General features: G+C 44.4%; 1 protein-coding gene across 1 annotated transcript in view; it reads left to right on the top strand.

Moving 5' to 3' along the window:
* The window catches only part of LOC119466529 (glutamate receptor-interacting protein 2-like), a 69,005-nt gene that overhangs the window by 17,873 nt on the left and 30,538 nt on the right, over positions 1-20,594 (top strand). The window contains 4 exon segments of the mRNA XM_049656817.1: positions 812-895; positions 2,557-2,628; positions 4,504-4,567; positions 12,633-12,778. Coding sequence (XP_049512774.1) covers positions 812-895; positions 2,557-2,628; positions 4,504-4,567; positions 12,633-12,778 — 366 coding nt within the window.

Here is a 20,594-nt window from a genome sequence, read left to right as displayed (position 1 = left end):
CGATACAGCTTTCTGTTGCTCAATGCGTGCTATACATAAAAGTGATTTTTTTTTTCGAGCGTGAAAGAAGCCCGCGAATACACGCAAAGTGCCTCGAGCGGCCACTCGCGCGGAATTCGCCCCCACATTTTTCAGCTTGACATTATCTAACAGATTCATCTTCAGAATCCCTAACATTCACTAACAGATTCACCAAAAACAAATTCTGATCTGTTTTTTTTTTGTAGCTTTTCTTCAATTTTCGTAACACATTCGAGACCTAAATTAAAATTCTGCTTGCCACAGTGAGTAGAATTAAGCCTTTCCTTTTAAATGCAACAAACTTCATTCAAATCGGTTCATCGATTGTGGGTTGTCTGATGAGAAAATTCTTGCGTTTCACACGTACTCGAAAGATGAAATCGGATTTGGCGCCGAAGTAGTTTTTACTGTGGCTTTGTAACGCCACAGTAAGGGGCTTTGTAAAGCCACAAAATACGTGAAACTTCAATATAGATGGCGACGTCGCCTTTCAGTTCCCGCACTATAGTTCGCCGTGACGTCATAAATTTTAAGGGCGTCAGCACAGGCCTAGTTGATTTTTTTTTCTTAGTAAAGATAGACTACATTGTATTCTAAAGGAACCATACTGAACTTGGCAAGTTTCGGGAACTATTACTGAGACCAGGATGGCCCAAATGCGAGATAATACTTTGTTATCCATGGCACCATACCGACGTAACGGCGCTGAGGTTTTGGCGCGAAATTTAAATGTCTACAGCATTCGCGTCCGTCGCTTATTCACATCGATGTTTCCTCTTGTTCGATGCAGGTGAGGACGTGGCCTACCGACGTCGAACCGAGGCCCTGGAAGATGTCTCGCTGACGCTAACCAAGCGGCTCAGCTTCATCAATGGTAAGTGCGTAGGCAAGTAAACGCAACCATCCGATGAGCGACATCACTGATGTCAGCGCAGGGCTTCGCCGAAGCTTCAAAACTTCCGTAGCTGTCTTCGGAATACAACGGGAATTAAAAAGCACAGCAAAAAGCCACAAGAAACGCAGTTATCGCGAGCCTACATTGGCCTACAAGCACTATAACGTCTGCGAGACTTCAAGGCATATCCACTTGAAAAGAATTGTGTGGATGACACCGTTTATGAGATTTGCGCCATCAAATTTGCGGGAAAAATGCACCGTCGTACCACTTACTTTCTTAACAAAACGTCCTTTTATGCATTGAAGCACAAAAGTAACTGGAACGCCAATACATTTCTCCGAAATGTTCGGAAATTATTATCTAGAAACTGGTGTCATCCTAAGAATTCGAGCCAAGTGGATCCACCTTGCAAACTCCCCGGCTAGAATTTGTAAACTGCAATATGTGCCATAAGGTAATTAGTTAAAAACTTAAGTGATTTTTAATTAGTCGATTATGTATTTCAATATTTTGTGCAAGTAATATGTCCGTCTCTTCGAGTAGACCAGCTCACGGACAATAATTGTGCTGTCTGCCACAGGTAATTTCTAAAATATTGACCACCCTCCCACTATACTGTGAAGAGGGGGTTGACTCGTTGACTGTGAAGTTGACTCGTTTGTGGCACGAGCGCGTGCCGAGCACGAGCGCATACCGAGGGGCGCCAACGAGCCAGCTGCAGAAGAGTTCCATTTCGTGAAGATGGTTAACCAGCGAAGCTGAAACGTGCTGCACCGGTGTTCCTTTTAAACAATTGAGGTGTTCCTTTTAAACAATTCCTTTCAAGCAATTGAGGATCTAAATCGAAATTCTGCTTCCAACAGTCACTAGAATTTAACTTTCTCTATGAAATGCAATAAATTTCATTAAAATCGGTCCAGGGGTTATCTCACAAAAGCGTTTCTGCGTTTTACACGTAACGCCAGGAAAGCTGGCGACAGTGTGTATGAGAAACGGGAGGAAATAATATTTAATTAGAGCCAACGAACCTAAGGTACGGGCCCCTTTGGTGGGATCAGGCCTCCTTGTCCAGCGCTGCACAAAAAGCTGCCACCATAGCTCTTTAAAACGCCCGATCGTGGTGGAGACAACTGTCGCCAATCGACCCCAGACTGCACTGTAGCCGCGTTTACATTAATGTGACACTGGCGCATCGCATCGCATTTCTAGCGCATCGCATTCATGTAAACAGCGGTAAAGCGCTAGAAAGGCGCATCGCATTAATGCGCCAGGCGAGCGTAGATTTACGGGCGCGAGTATACTCACTCACGTGGCGCGGCATGCTCCCTTCTCGGGAGAGTTAATGCGCTACATGTAAACGGCGTCGCATGGATTTTCCCAAATGCTCTTGGAAAATTCGATGCGCTACTGTCGCATTCATGTAAACGCGGCTTGTGTGTCGGTCAGAACGATTTGACCAGCAGTGATCGAACAAATTTAGGATGCCTAAGGAGAGAGCCAATCGTTCGACGAGAGGACTTGTCTTGGAACATTTCGGCTTCCTCGCTCTACACTAATGACCAGTTCATGGTTCCCCTTTCCTGTGAATCTATCTCTTGTTCATAACGATTCGGTTCAATGTGTATTCTTCATTCCAGAGGACAAACGCGGGTCCTCAACAGTGGAACTAGTCAAGAGGGAAGGATCCACGTTGGGCCTCATACTATCCGGTCAGTGTCCAAAAATGCAGAATGATGTGTGTGTGTGTGTGTGTGTGTGTGTGTGTGTGTGTGTGTGTGTGTGTGTGTGTGTGTGTGTGTGTGTGTGTGTGTGTGTGTGTGTTTGCTACGGTGGTGTTGTGGGTAGGGGGCGTCGAGTCGTAAGCGTGGCTCAGTCCCTTTCTGACAAAGCAACGTTGGATTTGATTGTTGCTACTTCTTATTCATGAGGGCAGTTAAACCTTGAGTTAACGAAGTAAATTAGATAATTATTCCGTTATATCGAGGATTTCGTTAAATCGGAGAGAGAGAGAGAGAGCAAGGAGAGGAAGAAAGGCAGGGAGGTCAACCAGACGAGCACTCGGTTTGCTACCCTACATTAGGGGTAAGGGAAAGGGGGAATAGAAAGAGGAAAATAGGGAGAGAGTGAGTACTGAGTACACGTGGGACGATGTACAGGGACACTATAAGCGGGCTCTTAAACCGGTGCACTTCAAATACTGTATACTAATGCACGAATTGCTTTTTGTGCCAGTGACGGGTGTAGCCATGGTCCGAGTATCTTTGACTCGGAGAACGGTCTCGAGTCCAGTCGGTTTAAAGTTGTCCTGAGAGAGAGAGGCGTTGTACGTCGTAGCGAGGACAGGTACACAATAGGTGCTCGATGGTTTCCTCGCACCTACAGGAGTCACACATCGGGCTCTCGGCCATTGAAACAGTTGAATATTTAACTCAGGCGAATAACGTGTTTATTCAAGAGCAAAAGAAAAAAAAAGCAATATTTGCCTGCCTACACACTTATCGTAGACAGCGAGACCACTGGGTACGTCTTGTGTTACTTCACAGAAGTAGCAAAACTTCTTAAAAGGTCAATAGCGTCCGTCATCTGAACTGAAACACGACATACCCATATTTTTTTGTTTCCGTATTCCCCCCAGAACTACGTTGAATCGAGATAGACATTGAGTTCGTTGCTTCGTAATTTCGTTGCTTCGAGGTTTCCGGCGCATTAGAATCCGTGAGTGTCTAGGAAATCCGAAATCATTTCTTTAAATCGAAAATTTCGTCATATCGGTTTCATTGAATCGAAGTGTGACCGCAGTGAGGTGCTTGCCAGGAAACTGTCAGGTTTCACAACAGAGTTTCGGCGAGGAAACCATAGTGGACTAGAACAGGATAGTAAGTTATCAAGATATTTACATAATGTCCAGGGGTAGCGGAACTAAAGCCGTGCAGCCTTATGTGTTCAGCATAGTGTTACAAGGAAACAAAAGGGACTCGAGCTTAGAAATATGTATGAATGAAGTAAATCTCCTTTGTATACGGTGGTTAATAAGTCGCAAGAAGTGCAAGCACACGTACAATAAAAGAAAAAAATGAATTCGACGTTCCGGCCGGGAACCGGCCTTTATTATATATGTGTGTGCACACACAAATGAATGGCACCACTACAACGCGGCTACAACGCAATGAGTTCGAATTTTTCGACTATACGATGGCATACGTATTTATTTTAGTTAACAGCGTGTTTATCGATAAAGGAGGATATTCATAACATTGCAATCTACACAAACCAAGTACTTAACCCTAAAACATTTGAGAGCTTTTACTGCAGAAAATGCAGCACAGACGCGCGAAAATGCTTTGTCATTCGTAACGTCAAACTGACGTGCCGGCGCTGGCGTTTGGGTGCGAAATGCAAGTGAAAGAAACAGTGACCTCTATATGTCTCGCTAGGAATTAACCTAAAGTTTTTTTTTTCTTGAAATGAATGCAAATAAAGTATTGGAATGTTAACTCACCAGTATAAACTGATCTAGTGTTCCAGTTTAATTTCACTTTAGCAAATGTTTTTTTTTTTCCTCTGTGCTGCAAACACAAACGCAGGTGGGATCGACAAGGGCAGCCGTCCGAAAGTCGAGTCTCTCCGGCCGGGCAGCATAGCACACAGGTAAGTCTGTTTTTTTGCCACAGCGATACGGTACGAATATCGGTTATAAAAGCTCCGCAAGAAGCTGCGATGAGTTAAAAAAAAAAAGACACCGAGAAACGTGCGTGTCACACCAACCAAAGGTCCCGAAGGAAAGGTGCCGATTAGGAATTCGTAGCAGTTAGAGTGCCTCATTAGAACACGCACAGCTCTCCAACCGCTGTGCCGATAAGTCTTGTGCACCCGAGTTCGCGCAGCTGCGCGACATACCACATTCATCATCATTCGCTTCAGCTTTTCGAGTGCTTTGATTAGGCCATAGTATAGTGTGCACCCTGACATTTAGTGGGAAAATATGTGTGCGGGGGAGGGAGGGGGGGAGGAGAGAGAGGGAGAGGAAGGGGGGACATGGTTCAGGATATTGGAGGAAAACGGCATCTTCAGAAGACGAGCTTCTCGCGGCAGTGCGCGACATGCTGAAAAAGTGTAACAAATTTACGGAGAGCGAACGCACTCAAACTTCCACGCGCAAGCAAGGAAGCGGGAAGCGAGCGCCGGAGGGAGCGGGGGGGGGGGGGGGGGGGGGGGTGCATTTCTACTCTGCCAACAACCGCGCTCGTCGCTCGCTGGCACCGTCTCTTATCTCCACACGGCTCTGTCTGACCTTTATGCGCCGCTCAGTTTCCGTTGAAGCGATAGACCGCACGTACCTTCGCTCGCTGCGGCGTATATGCGCTTGCTGCCAGCGTTTTGACAGTCGTTGTCTGCAGTCATTCAGTGTGATCTATTCATGTTTGTGCGCGCTCACACCACGCTTGTTCATTCAGTTAGTAATAGTCGGGCCACATTTCCCAACGCACGCTACACATGTAATGCTGCCCGGATCGGCAGTGCAGCGCTACAGGTGTGTCCCATCGCACGCGCTGCCCACGGAAAGCGCTTCTCATAAACACCACCGTTTCACACGCGCCTTCTCGTGGTCATCGAGTCTCTCTTCCTGTCGGTCTACTTACGCTGCAGCACACCTGCTTACTTAATCAGCTCATGTTTACTACAATTCATATTGCTACCAAGCCGCTCACCTTACTTCGTATGACATTGCTGTGTTGCTATCGCATTCATTGCTTCGCCCTTAGGGCGAAACTGTGACATTTTTTAACAAACTTTTTTAGAGTGAGACCTGCAAACAAAATATGCATAATGCAAAAAGGTAAGGCGTGCAGACACGGGCACAAGAGGAGAGAAGAGTACGCCACGAACGCCGACTATCAACTGACGGAAGCACTGAGGCGAAAAAAAAAAGAAAGAAGACACAAAACTCATCTGCGCATGCTCTGGAATGGTAGCACCACGTGTCAATCGGGTACACGTGCCGGTCTACTGTTAAGGCATTTTATCTCCTCATTATGTAAGGTAATCGAAGGCTGACTCACGTACGCACTTCCACCATTATTGATATGCCAAGCCTCGACCACTAGATAAGTATCTTCATTCTTATGCCTGTACAATATCGCGCATTCATCTAACTCGGGCGTGCAGCTACAATCTTGGCAGTCTTGGAAATGCAAGGAAATATTGGAAAACGATCCACCGGTTAACGACCTTTTATGTTCTATTAGCCTCTGATTGATACATCGCCCTGTTTGGCCTACATAGAAACGGCTAAATGCAAAATATGCATTTAGCGCTGGGCTACCATCGTACTATGATTCACCAGGAAGCAGACCCATTCTATATAGTTCCGGCTGGGTCTCAGGCTCACAGCCCCCCCCCCCCCCCCCCCACCATGAGCTTTAGCTAGAACGTTGGGAGGGGGGGGGGGAGGCAGATAGCCCTGCCCCCTCCCCTGACCCGGTTCATGGGGCTGAAGCGTGGATCTTTCAAGCTTCTTGAAAAAAAAAACAAACGCTGCCAAGACACAGGAGCAAGACTGTTTACTCACAACGGGGAGGTAGGCCAAGAAACATATGCGGGTATTAATTTATGATGCTGATGATTTTCATGCAATGGCGCATACCCACAACGGGAAATATACTGTATAAGAACTCGGCCACCTAACTTAATTGGCAAAGCACGCGGTCACGGTATCAAATCCCGGCCACGGCGGCCGCATTTCGATGGGGGCGAAATGCAGAAAGCACCCGTGTACTTGGATTTAGGTGCACGTTAAAGAACCCCAGGTGGTCCAAATTAATTCGGAGTCCTCCACTACGGCGTGCCTCATTATCAGATAGTGGAAAAAAGATGTCACGCCCTCGAATGCAGGGCGCGAGAACTTGAAAAACGCCTCGTGCGCTCGGAGCAGTACTCTAGAAACAAAAATCTCGAAATACAAGGCGTCGTAAAGAAAGATAATGAGAATGTGCTGGACACTGTTCAAATGATTGGGAAAGTTATCAAAGAAGAGATTGTCGAAACTGACATTGAAACATGTCACCGTGTACCCACGCGAGACCCAGAAAAATCGAACATCATTGTGCAGTTTAAATCCCGGACCAAGCGCGATGCTGTGCTTAACAAAGCAAAGAAAGCACGTCTTTCTAACAAGGACATTGGAAATGATAACACACACAAAATTTACGTGAACGAGCACCTATGCCCTACCCTAAAGCAACTGCTTGGAACTGCTATCGGTAGAAAACGTGACCATGGATGGAAGTCCGTCTGGTCGTATAATGGCACGATTTTCGCTAAGCAGTCTGACGACGCACCCATTGTAAGAATACAGCATCACGAAGACCTTTCGAAGATATGCTAAGTAGTGTACTTTCTGTTCAAAATGGAATATTTTGATTTTGCTCTACCACAAAATGTTCATCTACGAGATAGCAAGGTTATTTCTGTTTTGCATTTTAATTCCCGTTCCGCTATTCACAAAAGTGACAGTATCTCTTGTCTTCTCAACCAATTTTCTTTCCAGTTCGACGTCATCATGATTTCTGAAACTTGGTTTCAAAATAGCTACGATGTCGTCGGACTGGATGGATATACTTCATTTTACATTAACCGTCAGAATAGGCGAGGGGGTGGCGTTGCCCTCTATACTAAAGATACTTACCATTACGAACTGATGCCAGAATTTACATTCATAAGCCTTGACTGCGAGATGTTAACGGTCAAGGACAAGAAAGGGGTCTTATCAGTAATATACCGCCCTCCGAGCGGAAGTATTGAGACTCTTAGTAGTTGTTTTGGTAAGCTACTGGAATTCTGTTCATTTAATAATGTTCATTTTGTCTGTGGAGGCGACTTCAACATAAATATTTTAGATAACAACAAGCATGTACAGGATTTAAACAATCTACTACTATCATTTGGCTTTACCAATCTGATCACTACACCAACGAGGGTTACTCAATCGACCTCATCTGCCCTCGACCTTCTCATTACAAATATAGAAACGTCAGTGTGTACCGCGGGTACAATTTCTAATGATATTAGTGATCACTGTCCAGTCTTTATGGTGTACTCACTAGATAATAGTATCAAACAAAATACTGAATTAATTACTTACCAACACATTTCTAATGAAGCGCTGGATTTATTCAGTGTAGCTGTAGGTACGCAAAACTGGGATTCTGTGTTAAGAAAAAAAAATGTTAACGAAGCATATAACGAGTTTCTCGAAGTCTTTGTGCGCATCTACACTGCGCACTTTCCATTCAAGCAAGTTAGGAAATCAAAAAAGATACGAAAACCATGGATTATGAGTGAGCACATCAAAATGATAAAAAATAAGAACCGCCTTTATCATGCGTTTTTGCACTCCAGATCAGAAATTAAACTTAAGGAATTCAAGACCGAAAGAAATAAACTGAATAAAATACTAAGGCAAGCAAAAATAGATTACTATCAACGTCTGTTTTCTGAAATCAACAAGAAACGTCCGGATGCGGTTTGGAAAGTAATAAATAGCGTCTTAGGTCGTCAAACTAAAAGTAGTGTACCCAAGTCAATAAGCTATGCAAATTGCGAATTGATCGGTAAAGCACTGGCAGACCATTTCAATACTCATTTTGTGAATGCAAGCGTTACGCACACCCATGACTCCCAAGTCGTGTATTCACGAGATAATTGTGTTTCAGAAACTATATTTATGGAGCCAACTGATGAACGCGAGGTGTTCACAATAATAAAAAATCTTAATAACAGCAAAGCATTAGATATTGACAATTTACAAATTAAGCCCATAAAATACGTCTTACATCACTTGCCATTCACCCGCTCGTTGGTCCATATATTCAATCTAGCAATAGAATCGGCGACTTTCCCAGATGGCATGAAACGAGCTAAAGTATCTGTGTTATACAAACATGGCGATATAAATAATGTTTCTAATTATAGGCCAATATCTGTCCTACCCATTTTTTCCAAAGTGCTAGAAAAAATTATTGCTACGCGCCTAACAAAGTTTTTAGACAGACATGACGTATTAACAAACTCGCAGTTTGGCTTTAGAAAAGGTAGATCGACTGAGGCAGCCCTTTTATCCTTGAAAGAAAGTATTGTGCAAAGCATAGACAACGGAGAATTCGCCCTCGGGCTCTTCATTGATTTTAGCAAGGCATTTGATTGCCTCAGTCATGACATTCTTAAATATAAACTATCAATCTATGGAGTACGCGGACATCCACTCACTTTAATGGAATCGTATCTCAGAAATAGAACTCAGTGTGTATGTATTAACAACGTCCTATCTTCTTTTTTGACACTTACAAATGGAGTACCGCAAGGGAGTGTTTTGGGCCCACTATTATTTAACTTATATATTAATGACTTAGTAAATATAGATCCTACAGTTGATTTCTTTATATATGCGGATGATAGCACTATACTCTTCAGGGGAAAGGACGCAAAGGAACTAGTTATCAGGTGTAATGCATTGCTAATGAAACTATCTGATTGGTCACTTTCAAATGTGATTAGAATTAACCCCACTAAAACGAAAGCTATTCTTTTTAGAGCCAGAAACAAACCTTTTCAGTTGGAACATTCAATCTCTTATTTAGGCAAACATATAGAACTAGTTAATGAACACAAAATCCTTGGAGTAATATTTTCATGTCATTTGAGTTGGGATGCTCATTTTAATAACCTTCGAAACAAGTTTTCTGCAGTTGCCGGTGTACTATCTCGCTGTAGAGCTTACATGCCGACAAAAGCCAAGCTACAAATTTATCATGCATTGTTCACCTCGCAATTTAATTATTGTAGTTTAGTATGGGCAACCACAACGCAAACTAACATAAATAAAATAGTTACATTACAAAAGACGCTTCTTCGACACATTGCTAATATCGAACCCCGATCAACAACAAAAGCATTGTCACATACATATCAAATCGTATGGGTAGATCGATACTATGAATATCGTCTTTTACAAATGTTCTATTTTGCAGGAAAAGAATGTAGAGATTTTCTTTCATCGCTAGCGACCTTGCAACACCATGACATACCTGTGCATCTCAGAAACCCTGAACCTTGGCTCGTACCGCGCTTTCGTACCGAATATAAGTTGCAATCTATTAAACACAATTTGCCGAAAATTCTAAATAATCATGTTCATGCTACTAATTTCTCTCGTAAACAGTTCAAGATGTATTTCGTTAACCTGTAAACATATATATTCATGTATAGCAATGTATATAACATGACCATGTTTTTGTCTTTTTTTTGTTTTGTTTTATTTGTAAAAAATGTCTGTTGTTGAATTTTACATATCCTGTCATAAGCATGCATCTGAGTTGTAAATTTGTTTAGTTTATGTCTTTGTTTAGTAAATTTTTTGCTTTAGTTTTATACCAAAAAATGTTACTGTTATCGCTCTGCCATGTGCAACGCCTCCTGGGTCCAGTCAAGCTGCTGACAGCAGCTTTTAGCCCCGGAGGACGTTTCTAGTCTGTACTAGAAGAAGAATAAACTTGAATAAACTTAACTTGTTTGACACGTAAAACCCCGTAATTGAATTGACTAACTTAATAACTTACTTTATTTTTCACGACGTGTACTCCCCGGTATTCTATCCCTTCTAGTAATCACTACCTGCCTTCGGTACGTTAATGTCTCTTCTCTCCTTAAAAAAAAAGTTTTATACTGACGCCCAAGACTCGGACGCACCTCGAGTCCTTCATACTCGAGGTGAGGAAGTCAAACTCACGCCTGTTTGACCACTCCGACTAACTCAGACTCACACCCCGTAGGACTCGCTCGGGCTCACTCAGACTTGCAGGTCAGTGTCAGACTCACTCGAATCGTGGCCTATATATGCTGCCGAGTGATAATACTGAGTACGCTTGGCCCAGATCATTCAGGACAGAGTTGTGGTTGTAAGGAGTATTTACTTTCCTAAGAAAGGTAGGGAAAAAATGCACTATGTCACACTAAACCGTTTGACGCCCTTATGGGTGTATAAAGGGTGCTTGGTTTTTTTCATGGCTAACACCATTGCCTTTAACATATTATTTTTTATATGTTACGGCAGATGTTTTTTTTTCTGAAGGAACTACTGCACTCAATATTTAATGTAGTACATAAAAATTAAGCAAAGTGAATGCACTTTTCACGCACAAAGGTTTTATTAACGAGATGTATGTTCTGAAAAAAAAAAGATATAAATTGATAAAAACAAGATTGTACGATAAAATTGAGCGATGTTTGTAAAGAAACGCTTGTATCTACTAAGAAAAACACGTTACGAAAATTATTAGATATACAAAACGTATTGCCGTCTATTGGGCACTACCTCCGAAATATCAAAGTTTTTCATTGAACAGGTTATTTCGCTACAGAAATTTAACTGCAAGCACTATACAGTTGGGCGTGCCGGGCTGCGGCCGCCGATGTTCCGGGCTGGTTTGCGTCGTCGTCGCTTTCAGACTCAAAAGTCCGACGAACAGTCAGCGTCCTCTGACTCGCTGCTATTCTATGTATCGATAAGATCAGCCGCAGAGGCAGCTGAATCGCGATATCTGCGATCTCCCGAAGCGCGCGCGCCGTTTCCGGAGCCGGACCTTTTTTTGCATTCTGCTTTGACGATCGCGAAACTTCGGAGCGCATTTAAAAATCACTGCCACGCGGAAAAAAAGCGAACTGCTTAGAAAACAAAAATATTGTCAGCCTCTTTCACGTCCGATGGTGCAGTTTGTCCGTGAGCGGAGCGGAAGTTCTCGAAAGCGGCGTTTCAAACCATCGATAGAGGGCTGACCATGCCCAATGAGCGCGGTACGGAAAGAGGGGCAAGAGCGAATCGTTGACAAGTGAAGTATTCTTTTTTTTTTTTTTTGCGACCTTATCGTGACAGGCAAACAAGATGACAGCTGCGACAGAGAGCACCAAAACTTCATAAAAGAAACTTTCATATCTATCAATTTCAAGCTCTCATGTCAGATATTTCGGTGCGTACCCCGCGGTCAGAATTAATACACAGTTTTAAACTACGGCTTCTCCCATAGCAGCTGTAGTTTAAGTTCGATGTCGTGTGGACTAAATTGTTTGCACCCACGAGGGTAAGGGTGTTAGCCTCGAAAGAATCCGGCACGCTTAAAGGTGGAAAACATTTTTCGATTGTACGCGGAGTTTAAACCTCGTAAATTCAGCAGTTTTGTATTCAATTTTGTATTCTATATGCAGACCAAAAAAAAAAAAAAAAATTAGCGTAGCTTGCACTATAGTGGCGCAAGCCTAACGAAACAGCGGAGCTGATCGGCACCTAGCTGGTCCTGGCCTTTCGGGTTATGCTTTTCCGGAATTTATTGATTATTGATCGATTATCGATTACCTATTGATTAGCTATCGATTGGCTATCGCAAGGTATTGGCCACGTATTTGGGCTAGGCTAAGCACTACCAAGTAATCCCCAGCATTTGCCGAAATTTATTGATTATTGATCGATTATCGATTACCTATTGGTTGGTTATCGCAAGGTGAAGCGAGGCGCAGCTGTGCGCAGTGACGTCATCGCTAGGCGAGTTTCTGCGAGCGCTACGCGGGGAAACGAAAAGCTTAAACAGCTCCGCTGTTAAAACGCGAAGCCGACCGAAGCTCGCAACCTCCTGTTCCCACTCGTGGCTTTGCTTTTGAAACACAGGTGCGACGCCCTGGCTGTCGGTGACCACATCGTAGCTGTGAACGGAATCCGGACCAGCAAGCTCAAGCATGACGAGATCGTCAACTTACTCAAAAACGCTGGCGACAAGGTCGTGCTTGACGTTGAGTATGAGATTCCGAGCACAGGTGGGTGCCTTCCTTGCAATTACACTGGTTTCGTTTATTAGTGGCGTAAATACGCGTCAGCTCGTGCTGACGCGTGCTCACTCTCTTCCTCTTTTTATTCCCCCCTTCCCTTACCCCTTGTGTAGGGTAGCAAACCGTACGTTCGTCTGGTTGACCTCCCTGCCTTTCCTCTCTTCGCTTTCTCTCTCTCTCATGACCTACATGACACGCATGTCATGACATTCATGGCATGAGTCATCAAGAGTCCCTTTCTAAGGTTAAAGCCTGAAGCCCAGACCAAACGTACGCTTGCGAACGCGCGCCCACGCATGCGCAGATGGTGCGGCACGGCTCGCACGCGTCGAAACGCGGCGCGATCTCGGTGATCAGCTCCTCTCAGTTATCGCGCGCCTGGTTCGCGTCGGCGCGCCTGGCTACGCAGCGACGGCGCGGTACATTCAACTCTCAGTTAAGCAGAATTATATCATGCAAGAAAGTGCTTCTTCTTCACTTTTTGTGCTGATCTAACAGCTCCAAAAAGATAACAATTACGTTTATAGATGTCGAAGCATTTTGAAGCACTGCCAACAACGGAATACGAAGTGGCGTCTGCCAAGGTGTAAACGAGTGAGGCCAGTGAGCGCGCGCTGTCGCGCGTATTTGTGGATGCAAACCGCCATTCCTCGCTATAGGCGCGGCAACAAGGCGCGTAGACGCGAGCTTACGCGCGTCCGCAAGCGTACGTGTGGTCTGGGCTTAGTCATTATCATGACTATGACTTCGACCATAAACATTTAGCCTTTTACTTCACTTAGTATACCCACGTCTGAACCCATTCTAGTGGTTTTTGAGTGTTAATCTTTTTTCGCTGAGTCATTGTCATTTTTGCTGAGTCATGCTCATGACTATGACTTCTACCACCATCCTTTAGTGTTTTCATCACTTAGTACCCACGTCCGAACCCTCTTCAGTGCTTTTTGAGTGTTAATCTTTTTCGTTGGGTCATTGTCATGACCTACATGACACGCATGTCATACTATGCCAATTTTGCTACCTACCAAGTTAACGAAACGACCATGAGAGCATCAAGACGTAAGCGGCTGTTTCATGACCTACATTACACGCATATGCCATGACATTCATGTAATGACCTATCATTTATGTTCGTAATGCACTCTTGTCATACTATGCCGATTTTGGTACATGCCAAGTTAACGAAACGACCATGAGAGAACCAAAACGTAGGCGGATAGATAGATAGATAGATAGATAGATAGATAGATAGATAGATAGATAGATAGATAGATAGATAGATAGATAGATAGATAGATAGATACTTTCAAAGTAGCAAATGTTCGCCAAGAAATCCTTCGCACTTAAAACGAACAAAGCGCAAACAACGGGACGTGCATACTGACACAGGCGAAGTTGTCTCAGTCTGCACGTCCCATTGTTTGCACTGTTTCAGACATGTACCAACCTGCCCAAGTTAGCACTTTTAAAAGCCATAGAGCCGCGTCAGCAGTCGCCTGTATTGCGCACGAAAGAAGCAGTATTGCCCTAAGTTAACGGAAACAGAAAAATTATTTGACTCCGGACACAACCAGCACAGCTCAAACGCCCGGTTTCGGGGTGGCACTGGGCGAAAAATACAGAAAATGGATTCTTTCACCGTGTCCATGCCGAAACCATGCAGCGCTTTTCAGAGGAGTGAAGCCGATATTGTAACAGGCTATAGTCTAACATCCTTTTTTTTTCCTTTTTTTTCTTTTTTTTGCGCGGAAACTCATCTGTGCGTTTCCGTTTATTCACGGTGTTGCGCCAGCGCGTGCATTATAACAAGGGGAGTCATGCATGCGCCGAATCAAGGGGGGAGGGGAGGTGTTCCGTAAGAGTCCACCTAGTGTACTGTCCATTTCGGCTGTCGCCGATGGCTCCAGCTGCACTAGCGAGAAGGAGACTGGCTGGCTCCTTCTCGACCGTGCACCTGAGCCAATGGCGAAAGCTAGATGGACTCTTACAAAATACCCCCCCCCCCCCAGGGCTTCTCCGGGAAGTTATTGAACCTGGCTTGGCCGACAGTTTATTGGGCTACAGGCTTACCTTTTTTTTTCTACTGAAGAGTCAATCTGTGCATACTCGTTTATTCGTCGCGTAAATCGGCGTCAGCACGTGTAGTATAGCATGGGGAGTGATGTAAGCGCCGAATCACCGCTGTTCAGAGAAGGGATTGAACCTTGCTTGGTCGACAGTTTAATGGGCTACAGGCTTACCTTTTTTTTTATTCTGAAGAGTCAATCTGTGCATACTCGTTTATTCGTCGCGTAAATCGGCGTCAGCACGTGTAGTATAGCATGGGGAGTGATGTAAGCGCCGAATACCGCTTTTCAGAGAAGGGATTGAACCTTGCTTGGTCGACAGTTTAATGGGCTATATGCTTACCTTTTTTCCAAAAAGTCAATCAGCGCATACTCGTTTATTCGTCGCGTAAATCGGCGTCAGCACGTGTAGTATAGCATGGGGAGTGATGTAAGCGCCGAATCACCGCTGTTCAGAGAAGGGATTGAACCTGGCTTGGTCGACAGTTTAATGGGCTATAGGCTTACCTTTTTTTTCAAAAAGTCAATCAGCGCATGCTGGTTTATTCGTCGCGTAAATCGGCGCCAGCACGTGTAGTATAGCATGGGGAGTGATGTAAGCGCCGAATCACCGCTGTTCAGAGAAGGGATTGAACCTGGCTTGGTCGACAGTTTAATGGGCTATAGGCTTACCTTTTTTTTTTCTAAGAAGTCAATCTGCGCATACTCGTTTATTCGTCGAGTAAATCAGCGTCAGCACGTGTAGTATAGCATGGAGGAGTGATCTAAGCGCCGAATCACCGCTGTTCAGAGAAGGGATTGAACCTGGCTTGGCCGACAGATTAATGGCCTATAGGCTTATATTTTTTTTCTAAAAAGTCAATCTGCGCATACTCGTTTATTCGTCGCGTAAATCGGCGTCAGCACGTGTACCATAGCATGGGGAGTGATGTAAGCGCCGAATCACCGCTGTTCAGAGAAGGGATTGAACCTGGCTTGGTCGACAGTTTAATGGGCTATAGGCTTACCTTTTTTTTTCTAAGAAGTCAATCTGCGCATACTCGTTTATTCGTCGAGTAAATCAGCGTCAGCACGTGTAGTATAGCATGGGGAGTCATATAAGCGCCGAATCACCGCTGTTCAGAGAAGGGATTGAACCTGGCTTGGTCGACAGTTTAATGGGCTATAGGCTTATCTTTTTTTTCTAAAAAGTCAATCTGCGCATACTCGTTTATTCGTCGAGTAAATCAGCGTCAGCACGTGTAGTATAGCATGGAGGAGTGATCTAAGCGCCGAATCACCGCTGTTCAGAGAAGGGATTGAACCTGGCTTGGCCGACAGATTAATGGCCTATAGGCTTATATTTTTTTTCTAAAAAGTCAATCTGCGCATACTCGTTTATTCGTCGCGTAAATCGGCGTCAGCACGTGTACCATAGCATGGGGAGTGATGTAAGCGCCGAATCACCGCTGTTCAGAGAAGGGATTGAACCTTGCTTGGTCGACAGTTTAATGGGCTATAGGCTTACCTTTTTTTTTCTAAAAAGTCAATCTGCGCATACTCGTTTATTCGTCGAGTAAATCAGCGTCAGCACGTGTAGTATAGCATGGGGAGTGATGTAAGCGCCGAATCACCGCTGTTCAGAGAAGGGATTGAACCTTGCTTGGTCGACAGTTTAATGGGCTATACGCTTACCTTTTTTTTTCCAAAAAGTCAATCTGCGCATACTCGTTTATTCGTCGAGTAAATCAGCGTCAGCACGTGTAGTATAGCATGGGGAGTGATGTAAGCGCCGAATCACCGCTGTTCAGAGAAGGGATTGAACCTGGCTTGGTCGACAGTTTAATGGGCTATAGGCTTACCTTTTTTTTCAAAAAGTCAATCAGCGCATGCTGGTTTATTCGTCGCGTAAATCGGCGTCAGCACGTGTAGTATAGCATGGGGAGTGATGTAAGCGCCGAATCACCGCTGTTCAGAGAAGGGATTGAACCTGGCTTGGTCGACAGTTTAATGGGCTATAGGCTTACCTTTTTTTTTCTAAGAAGTCAATCTGCGCATACTCGTTTATTCGTCGAGTAAATCAGCGTCAGCACGTGTAGTATAGCATGGAGGAGTGATCTAAGCGCCGAATCACCGCTGTTCAGAGAAGGGATTGAACCTGGCTTGGCGACAGATTAATGGCCTATAGGCTTATATTTTTTTCTAAAAAGTCAATCTGCGCATACTCGTTTATTCGTCGAGTAAATCGGCGTCAGCACGTGTAGTATAGCATGGGGAGTGATGTAAGCGCCGAATCACCGCTGTTCAGAGAAGGGATTGAACCTTGCTTGGTCGACAGTTTAATGGGCTATACGCTTACCTTTTTTTTCCAAAAAGTCAATCTGCGCATACTCGTTTATTCGTCGAGTAAATCAGCGTCAGCACGTGTAGTATAGCATGGGGAGTGATGTAAGCGCCGAATCACCGCTGTTCAGAGAAGGGATTGAACCTGGCTTGGTCGACAGTTTAATGGGCTATAGGCTTACCTTTTTTTTCAAAAAGTCAATCAGCGCATGCTGGTTTATTCGTCGCGTAAATCGGCGTCAGCACGTGTAGTATAGCATGGGGAGTGATGTAAGCGCCGAATCACCGCTGTTCAGAGAAGGGATTGAACCTGGCTTGGTCGACAGTTTAATGGGCTATAGGCTTACCTTTTTTTTCTAAGAAGTCAATCTGCGCATACTCGTTTATTCGTCGAGTAAATCAGCGTCAGCACGTGTAGTATAGCATGGAGGAGTGATCTAAGCGCCGAATCACCGCTGTTCAGAGAAGGGATTGAACCTGGCTTGGCCGACAGATTAATGGCCTATAGGCTTATATTTTTTTCTAAAAAGTCAATCTGCGCATACTCGTTTATTCGTCGCGTAAATCGGCGTCAGCACGTGTAGTATAGCATGGGGAGTGATGTAAGCGCCGAATCACCGCTGTTCAGAGAAGGGATTGAACCTGGCTTGGTCGACAGTTTAATGGGCTATAGGCTTACCTTTTTTTTCTAAGAAGTCAATCTGCGCATACTCGTTTATTCGTCGAGTAAATCAGCGTCAGCACGTGTAGTATAGCATGGAGGAGTGATCTAAGCGCCGAATCACCGCTGTTCAGAGAAGGGATTGAACCTGGCTTGGCCGACAGATTAATGGCCTATAGGCTTATATTTTTTTCTAAAAAGTCAATCTGCGCATACTCGTTTATTCGTCGAGTAAATCAGCGTCAGCACGTGTAGTATAGCATGGGGAGTGATGTAAGCGCCGAATCACCGCTGTTCAGAGAAGGGATTGAACCTGGCTTGGCCGACAGATTAATGGCCTATAGGCTTATATTTTTTTTCTAAAAAGTCAATCTGCGCATACTCGTTTATTCGTCGCGTAAATCGGCGTCAGCACGTGTAGTATAGCATGGGGAGTGATCTAAGCGCCGAATCACCGCTGTTCAGTGAAGGGATTGAACCTGGCTTGGCCGACAGTTTAATGGGCTATAGGCTTATCTTTTTTTTCTAAAAAGTCAATCTGCGCATACTCGTTTATTCGTCGCGTAAATCGGCGTCAGCACGTGTACCATAGCATGGGGAGTGATGTAAGCGCCGAATCACCGCTGTTCAGAGAAGGGATTGAACCTTGCTTGGTCGACAGTTTAATGGGCTATAGGCTTACCTTTTTTTTCTAAAAAGTCAATCTGCGCATACTCGTTTATTCGTCGAGTAAATCAGCGTCAGCACGTGTAGTATAGCATGGGGAGTGATGTAAGCGCCGAATCACCGCTGTTCAGAGAAGGGATTGAACCTTGCTTGGTCGACAGTTTAATGGGCTATACGCTTACCTTTTTTTTCCAAAAAGTCAATCTGCGCATACTCGTTTATTCGTCGAGTAAATCAGCGTCAGCACGTGTAGTATAGCATGGGGAGTGATGTAAGCGCCGAATCACCGCTGTTCAGAGCAGGGATTGAACCTGGCTTGGTCGACAGTTTAATGGGCTATAGGCTTATCTTTTTTTTTCTAAAAAGTCAATCTGCGCATACTCGTTTATTCGTCGAGTAAATCAGCGTCAGCACGTGTAGTATAGCATGGGGAGTGATGTAAGCGCCGAATCACCGCTGTTCAGAGAAGGGATTGAACCTTGCTTGGTCGACAGTTTAATGGGCTATAGCCTTATCTTTTTTTTCTAAAAAGTCAATCTGCGCATACTCGTTTATTCGTCGAGTAAATCAGCGTCAGCACGTGTAGTATAGCATGGGGAGTGATGTAAGCGCCGAATCACCGCTGTTCAGAGAAGGGATTGAACCTGGCTTGGTCGACAGTTTAATGGGCTATAGGCTTATCTTTTTTTTCTAAAAAGTCAATCTGCGCATACTCGTTTATTCGTCGAGTAAATCAGCGTCAGCACGTGTAGTATAGCATGGGGAGTGATGTAAGCGCCGAATCACCGCTGTTCAGAGAAGGGATTGAACCTGGCTTGGTCGACAGTTTAATGGGCTATAGGCTTATCTTTTTTTCTAAAAAGTCAATCTGCGCATACTCGTTATTCGTCGAGTAAATCAGCGTCAGCACGTGTAGTATAGCATGGGGAGTGATGTAAGCGCCGAATCACCGCTGTTCAGAGAAGGGATTGAACCTTGCTTGGTCGACAGTTTAATGGGCTATAGGCTTACCTTTTTTTTCTAAAAAGTCAATCTGCGCATACTCGTTTATTCGTCGAGTAAATCAGCGTCAGCACGTGTAGTATAGCATGGGGAGTGATGTAAGCGCCGAATCACCGCTGTTCAGAGAAGGGATTGAACCTTGCTTGGTCGACAGTTTAATGGGCTATAGGCTTATCTTTTTTTTCTAAAAAGTCAATCTGCGCATACTCGTTTATTCGTCGAGTAAATCAGCGTCAGCACGTGTAGTATAGCATGCGGAGTGATGTAAGCGCCGAATCACCGCTGTTCAGAGAAGGGATTGAACCTTGCTTGGTCGACAGTTTAATGGGCTATAGGCTTACCTTTTTTTTCTAAAAAGTCAATCTGCGCATACTCATTTATTCGTCGAGTAAATCAGCGTCAGCACGTGTAGTATAGCATGGGGAGTGATGTAAGCGCCGAATCACCGCTGTTCAGAGAAGGGATTGAACCTTGCTTGGTCGACAGTTTAATGGGCTATAGGCTTACCTTTTTTTCTAAAAAGTCAATCTGCGCATACTCGTTTATTCGTCGAGTAAATCAGCGTCAGCACGTGTAGTATAGCATGGGGAGTGATGTAAGCGCCGAATCACCGCTGTTCAGAGAAGGGATTGAACCTGGCTTGGTCGACAGTTTAATGGGCTATAGGCTTACCTTTTTTTTCTAAAAAGTCAATCTGCGCATACTCGTTTATTCGTCGAGTAAATCGGCGTCAGCACGTGTAGTATAGCATGGGGAGTGATGTAAGCGCCGATCACCGCTGTTCAGAGAAGGGATTGAACCTGCTTGGTCGACAGTTTAATGGGCTTATCTTTTTTTCTAAAAAGTCAATCTGCGCATACTCGTTTATTCGTCGAGTAAATCAGCGTCAGCACGTGTAGTATAGCATGGGGAGTGATGTAAGCGCCGAATCACCGCTGTTCAGAGAAGGGATTGAACCTTGCTTGGTCGACAGTTTAATGGGCTATAGGCTTACCTTTTTTTTCTAAAAAGTCAATCTGCGCATACTCGTTTATTCAGTCGAGTAAATCAGCGTCAGCACGTGTACCATAGCATGGGGGTGATGTAA

Source organism: Dermacentor silvarum, chromosome 10, assembly GCF_013339745.2.
Source record: "Dermacentor silvarum isolate Dsil-2018 chromosome 10, BIME_Dsil_1.4, whole genome shotgun sequence".
In the NCBI taxonomy this organism is placed as follows: Eukaryota; Metazoa; Arthropoda; class Arachnida; order Ixodida; family Ixodidae; genus Dermacentor; species Dermacentor silvarum.
Note: the sequence above shows the minus strand (reverse complement) of the source record. Positions and strands in the feature narration are given on the sequence as shown.